The sequence below is a fragment of the Rissa tridactyla genome, chromosome 15, assembly GCF_028500815.1.
Source record: "Rissa tridactyla isolate bRisTri1 chromosome 15, bRisTri1.patW.cur.20221130, whole genome shotgun sequence".
NCBI lineage: Eukaryota > Metazoa > Chordata > Aves > Charadriiformes > Laridae > Rissa > Rissa tridactyla.
In genome coordinates, this window is record NC_071480.1 from 7031870 (window position 1) to 7038329 (window position 6460).

The 6460-nt window shown below is 48.5% G+C and overlaps 2 protein-coding genes across 8 annotated transcripts; one reads left to right on the plus strand and one right to left on the minus strand.

The window, feature by feature from the left end:
* The first annotated feature begins 149 nt into the window (after positions 1-149).
* Positions 150-3856, plus strand: SRSF2 (serine and arginine rich splicing factor 2). Of its 7 annotated transcripts, none has more exons than XR_008469413.1 (4): positions 150-511; positions 894-1654; positions 2308-2419; positions 2924-3856. XR_008469413.1 is itself a non-coding variant. In XM_054221702.1 (3 exons), the coding sequence occupies exons 1-2, from the start codon at positions 150-152 to the stop codon at positions 1195-1197; spliced, it is 666 nt and encodes a 221-aa protein (XP_054077677.1). In that variant the 3' UTR covers positions 1198-1204; positions 1551-3856. The 7 variants fall into 7 exon arrangements, 2 of the variants coding, with proteins under 2 accessions (XP_054077677.1, XP_054077676.1); XR_008469411.1 differs by having other exon boundaries at positions 894-1204; positions 1551-1654; positions 2308-3856; XR_008469414.1 differs by having other exon boundaries at positions 894-1204.
* Positions 3857-4183: 327 nt separating this feature from the next.
* On the minus strand, positions 4184-6306 carry METTL23 (methyltransferase like 23). The gene is made up of 5 exons (XM_054221700.1): positions 5914-6306; positions 5635-5739; positions 5301-5538; positions 4874-4958; positions 4184-4528 (listed from the first exon to the last, which is right to left on the minus strand). Exons 1-5 carry the CDS (start codon positions 5998-6000, stop codon positions 4360-4362), a joined length of 684 nt encoding a protein of 227 aa, XP_054077675.1. The 5' UTR covers positions 6001-6306; the 3' UTR covers positions 4184-4359.
* Positions 6307-6460: the final 154 nt, after the last annotated feature.

Sequence of the window (6460 nt, forward strand, 5' to 3'; positions counted from 1 at the left end):
CTCTGCTGGGCCGCCGCTCTGGTGCTCCCCCTCCGGTGTGAGGCGCTTCCCCACTTAGGGCCGCGCCGCCTCCTGACTCGCCCTCCCCTACCCTTCCCTCAGGTTTCTTCTCCTCAGCCGCCGCCGCCCCTCGGGGGCTGTTGCCCGCCATGAGCTACGGGCGCCCTCCGCCGGACGTGGAGGGCATGACGTCCCTCAAGGTGGACAACCTGACCTACCGTACGTCCCCGGACACGCTCCGGAGGGTCTTCGAGAAATACGGTCGAGTGGGCGACGTCTACATCCCCCGGGACCGCTACACCAAGGAGAGCCGTGGCTTCGCCTTCGTCCGTTTCCACGACAAACGCGACGCCGAGGACGCGATGGACGCCATGGACGGGGCCGTGCTGGATGGCCGGGAGCTCCGCGTCCAGATGGCCCGCTACGGCCGCCCCCCCGACTCGCACCACAGCCGGCGGGGCCCGCCGCCCCGCCGCTACGGGAGCAGTGGCTATGGCCGCCGCAGCCGCAGGTGAGCGCCTGGAGGGAAGCAGGGAGGCAGCGGAGTTTCAGTAATTAAGCGGGGAGACGGGACTTAGCCATGTGCCAACGCGGCGGCGGCCGCTCGCTTTTTGTTTCCTTTTCCCAGGGAATTTGGCGGAGGGGTTGGGAGCGGGGAGCAGGGGTTTAGTAGCAAAAGCACGTGGAGTTCCCTCGGTGCGCAAGGGTTTCGCCCCGTAGTAGTTTTAGCCCCCGGGCCACTCACTCTGAACAATGGCGCCCTCTTAACGCTCATTTCTTGCCCACGTGGGTCCCGTTCCGCCCTCCCTGTCCCGAAGTAGTTGCTGAAGTCTGTTGCGCCGCCCGTGTTCAACTTTTAACGCGCTTTTTTTCCCCCTCCCGATATGTTTTAGCCCTAGAAGACGTCGTCGCAGCCGATCTAGAAGCAGGAGCCGTTCTAGATCTCGCAGTCGGTCCCGTTACAGTCGATCCAAATCCCGGTCTCGTACACGCTCTCGGTCTCGTTCCACATCGAAGTCCAGGTCTGCCAGGAGATCCAAGTCAAAGTCCTCGTCTGTCTCCAGATCCCGGTCCAGGTCAAGATCCCGGTCCAGATCTAGAAGCCCTCCCCCTGCCTCGAAGAGGGAATCCAACTCTAGATCCAGGTCTAAGAGCCCTCCCAAGTCTCCGGAAGAAGAAGGAGCTGTATCCTCCTAGGAACATGGTAATGTACCTCGGGATCAGCACATGTTGCATGTTACTTTATTATAGCACTTAGGTGGGGCGTTGGGTAGTTCTTAGTGTATTAATAGCCTGAACCAAGCGAATCCTAAGGGGGCACATTGTTAGTTGTTTTGGTTTTGTTTTTTTCTTGAGCAGTGCTTTTGGTTATTGGTTTAGGGAAATTAATACCAAAGGGCTTTTTACGGAGAATTTTTTTTTACAGAGGAAATGTTTTATTGAGAGATTAATGGCTTGGTTTTTATAAATTATTGTATGAGACGCAACCTATGATGAAAATGACTATTTCTTACTGTATTTATCCAACATCTGCATTTTCCCCTTTAAAGCTGCGGTCTCCTGTTTGCTAAAAGAATATTGGCCAGTATTGCAGATTTTAACTGATTTGGCTGATCCTCCAGGGACCAGTTTCTGTGGGCGTGTATTGGAGCAGGTTTGTCTTTAAATGTTAAAGATACACTATCCTTTTATAATGGAAGATCGGTTCAGTGGCCGTTATACTGACTGGAGGTAACTGTTCTAGAAAAGTGGCAAATTCCTTGCAACGAGAAAACCATGGAAACTGGTTTTTCCTCAAGTTGACATCTTGGAAGAGGCATCTAAGGATACACCGGGTGGGGAAAGGATAGTGTGTCTTTAACCCTTCAAACTGTTTGGTCCTATTTTTAAAAGGAAAGGGCCTAAGGTAGCTCTGAAGTTAGATAATTGTAGCAAAATTAGTCACACTTTCTGTTTTGAATGCTAATTAGAGTTTAGTTAAGTCTTTATGAAGAAGTATTAGTTTTATAACTTTTATATAACTTTGAATAATTTATTGTTGAACAGGCTGAATTGAAGTTAATGGTGGCTTGATCTACAGCCTGATGCTTATTCTTCTTTGTAACTAAATACTTTGACATAACCTTACATTTGGCCTCTGAAGTAAAGCAACACATGGGGGGAGGTGGAACACTATGGAAATTCCTAAAACTTAATTAAATTAGGCAAAGCCAGTTGAAACACAACTAGAAGTATACCTGAAGTCATCCACACAACCAAAAGAGACAAGGTAGAAACCTGGCTGAACTTATCTTTCTTCAAACCTAGATGCATCAGATAAATGAGAACCTACATAAAGGACGCCTTTGGGGGGAAAAGATCGCTTGAGTCTTCAGTCCATTGGAGAGACCCCTGGCACGAGCAACCAGCTGTTGAAAAGGTTATTTTGTAACATTTTGTCTAACTTTTTACTTGTTTAAGTTGCGCCTCAAGTGGCAGATTTTACATTTTATGTGCCATTTTGTTGCTGTTATTCAAATTTCTTGTAATTTAGTGAAGTGAACGACTACCGATTTCATTATTGGCTTGGATATTTGAGGTAAAACTTCATTTTTGTTTATATAGTGCTGACTTTTATTTGAAATTAAAACTGATGGTAACTTGCTGCCTCCAGTTTCATACTGAGGAAGTGTGCAGCTGTTATATGCTGAGTAGTTAACTCTGTCAAAAAGTATTCTCAATTTTGTCTTCATTCCTTAAATAAAATTCTGCAAAACATCAATTTGAAACTTACTGTAAATGCTTTTTTTTTTAAACTTTGAATTTAAATAGTATCTTCAAATTCAAATTGGTAGAAATCTTTTCAGGTAACAGTTGATATTTGAAAGGATTGTTTTATCAGACTCAATTCTAATCTCTTCTCTTATGTATTTTTGTGCACTAGGCGCAGTTGTGTAGCAGTTGAGTAATGCTGGTTAGCTGTTAAGGTGGCGTGTTGCAGTGCAGAGTGCTTGGCTGTTTCCTGTTTTCTCCTGATTGCTCCTGTGTAACGATGCCTTGTCGTGCAGAAACAAATGGCTGTCCAGTTAATTAAAATGCCTGACAACTGCACTTCCAGTCACCCGGGCCTTGCGTATAAATAATGGAGCATACAGTGAGCACATCTAGCTGATGATATACACACCTTATTTTTTCCAGAATGGTAAAACTTACCAACCTACATACATGAACTTACATATGAGAAATGTAATGTTAAGAAAAGAAATGGTTCATTCCTTTGTAAGTACTGATTGGTGTATCTTTTGCTTAAGACATTCTGTACTATACCCACTGTCTCTGTAGTTAATATTAAACATTTTTCTGTGTTAACTTTTCTCAACTTAATGTCCGAGTCAGCTTATTTTTAGCTTGAAAAGATTTCTGCAATTATACTGTCGATGTTTAACTTCTATATAGTAACTGAATGCATTCTACTGCTTATAAATTTTATCCACTGGGGTTGCTTTTAAATTACTATGGGCAAACTTAACTAGTATTGTGACTAACCCAAATGTTGTATGGCAAGTATTGCACACCAGATTATAAACATGGAATCAGACATTGTTACAGAAGATACACACTGAGCAGTACTAATTGCATTTGCTGTGTGCTTGCCCTGACTCAACAGGCTGCTGCTTGTTGGTAGCTAATCTTAACAGTGATGATTTTTTTTTTTCTTCTTGATTTGGGTACCAAATGAATTGTAACTTCAACCATCACCTGTCAAGGGTTATTGTAATGCCTTGTTAACTTTATGCATGTATGTTAAATGGGAATGGAAACATCTGAATACTTGCAATCTGGCTTGATTTGAGGATTAAAAGTACTTTTCTACAAACTTGAGGAGTTTGTATGTTGTGGGACTGCATGGCTAGCAGCAGTCTGCACAGTTTCATTTAAAAACAAAGGGGCTGGCTTTTATATATGAATCTTTGGGAAAGAGTCTTTGGTCCTGGTAAACAGATCTTCTTGGGGATATTTTTTTATCTTGAAAGCGCAGTTAACTTCTCTTCATAGCTGAAGTTGTGAATTTAAGTTGGATCTTGTGGATTGTCAGGTTGTTCAGCTCTGTTTGTGTAGTGGCTTACAAAACAGAATTGAGTCTTTGAACTATTATGTGGTCTTTGGAGAGGAGCACAAATTTCTAAAAACCATAAAAACCATGAACAATCAAACAGCTTTATTTTTACGATGCATGTTTTAAGAATTAACTGCTGAAGGGATCTGCTTCCCAAAAACATATGCATGAGGTTTGCTGTAAACAGACTGTTTTCTGCAGATCCATGCTACAGTCAACAGTTAAGTGTCATCTTGTATTGGAACCAAAAAGTGGAATAAAAATTAAGTACCATCTGATTGTGCTAGTGAGATGATCATCATTTCAATTGTATGTCTTCCTGGTAGAGAAGAGCTGGCCAAGTGCTCTTTGTCCGCACTGAAGGAGTGCAAGGGAATGAGGATGCTCTTCAGCTTCCACTTGCAGAGCAAAGCTTCGATAGACCAGTCAGCACTGGGGGGAGGAAATACCACTGTGTGAAAATGTAATCCAAGTTGGTAACTTCTGCAGTAATTATAGGAGATTGTCACCAAACTTTTAAATTCAACAGTTCACAAAACGGAGTTCGTAACAGTTTTCTAGTCAACAGTAAATTTGCAGTTCTTGGATTACTTTGTTTTGGCTGCTTTTGTCTGCTACCCCTAGAATTTACTTGGCTAATACCAGCCTGATTCACAGTCTGCGCGGAGCTTTTCTGGAATTGGTGTCGTGGTGCCTCTGGGAAGTTAACATTCTTTAATAGCTCAAACAGGGAGACAGGAATTAAGATTTGAGTCTTAAATATGCAAAAGAGTTTACCTTCGGACTTGGTAAGTAGTCCAGAATTGAGCATGTGGATTCTTTTCCAGCAAGAAGTAAATTGTAATTAAAATATCTTCAAAGTCTGTGTAGTTTGGGGAGATTAAGCAGTCTGGGTTAGTCTCTGGCTTCTAGGAACAGTTAAATATGCCTGGTTATATGAAATGATAATTAAAAATCAATACAAGACTAACTGCATCTGTATGAGAGACCCGAGAAGCATGGCCTTAAGCAGTTAATTACTGTGTTTTCTGTTCACCCACCCTCTAGTGGTATTTGATTGCCTAATACTAGAATTTCCCCAAGAATGAGGAGTTCATTAGCACAGTGTCACCACAGTGGCTGTCACCTCCTCTCTTGACAGCGTTCCCAGCCCTCTTTGGACATGAAGTCCTTAAATCAAAGATACCCCAGAGTATTAACATACCTTTCGGGTCAAAAAAGACATCCGAGCCTAAAATAATGTCTACAGGAGGAAGAGCAAGCAGCTCTGGAGACACCCGTCCCCAGGTGAGCCCGAGCACAGGGATGTGGGGCAGCCGGTTGGCCAGGCAGCTCCTGCGGCAGCTCTGCAGGCAGCGGGGCAGCTCCTCGCCGTCGGACAGGACCACCTCGGCACCGCACTTGGCAGCCACCACGCCGGGCAGGCTCACCCCGGCACCCACCTGGAACCACAAGGCCATCACGGAGCAGGGGAACCCCTCCCCGGCAGCCAGAGAGTGGGAGGGGGGAGTGTTGGGGAGGGGGCCATGTCACGATACCTCCAGCACCCGCTTGCCGGGGAGGTTCCTCCGGTGCACCCAGAGGTACTGGGCCAGCACCACGGCGCAGGGCCACACGTACGTCCCGTAGTGCGAGTCCAGCTCCTGAAACACACCGGGCACAGTGATGGGAAGGCGGGCCCCGCTCCGCCCCGTATCCCCCCGGGGAGGTACTTCCCGTGTGCCCCCGTCAGGTACCGCGAGGACGCGCGGTGCCGGGAAGCCGGGCCCCGCTCCGCCGCCCCGCCCCATGTGTGTCCCCCCGGTCCCGGGAGGTACCTCGGGGATGCGCAGCGCTAGCGCCGCCGGCCCCTCGGTGAAGCGGTACCGCCTCACGCCACCCCGCCGCCGCCCCGGCTCCTCCATGGCTGCCCCGCGCCGCCGGTCACGTGCACCGCTCCAACCAATCGGCGGCTTCTCCGGGGGTGGCGTCACGCGCAGCGCCGTGGCGGTAGGCCCGGCCCCGGTGTCGCCGTTAAACCGGGCTGCACCCCCCGTCCTCCTCCCCGTGAGGAGGCACCGCGCAGTCCTGCCCGAGCGGCCGGCTCGCCACTGCCAGGGGAGCAGCGGGCGCGGAGCCGGAGGAAGGGGAGAGGCGGCGCGCGGTGCCCGGCGCGGCCCCGCCGGCGGGCAGGCGCGGGGCGAGGGGCGCCCGTAACACCTGCCTTCCCAACATGGCGGCCCGGCCGCGCTGCTTCCCCGCCTGGGCCAATCAGCGGCGGAAGGCGGGTGAGACGTGGCGGAAGAGGGCGGTGCAGCGAGCCAATGGGAGAGCGGAGGGGGCGGGGCCGTGGCGACAGCGGCGGCAAGGGGGTGAAATTTCTGG

Coding starts and splice junctions, on each gene's coding strand:
- SRSF2 (XM_054221702.1), top strand. CDS start 150: ATGAGCTACGGGCGCCCTCCGCCGGACGTGGAGGGCATGACGTCCCTC. Junction 512..893: donor TATGGCCGCCGCAGCCGCAG/GTGAGCGCCTGG, acceptor GATATGTTTTAG/CCCTAGAAGACGTCGTCGCA.
- METTL23 (XM_054221700.1), bottom strand. CDS start 6,000: ATGGAGGAGCCGGGGCGGCGGCGGGGTGGCGTGAGGCGGTACCGCTTC. Junction 5,740..5,913: donor TAGCGCTGCGCATCCCCGAG/GTACCTCCCGGG, acceptor GGTGTGTTTCAG/GAGCTGGACTCGCACTACGG. Junction 5,539..5,634: donor CCGGCAAGCGGGTGCTGGAG/GTATCGTGACAT, acceptor TTGTGGTTCCAG/GTGGGTGCCGGGGTGAGCCT.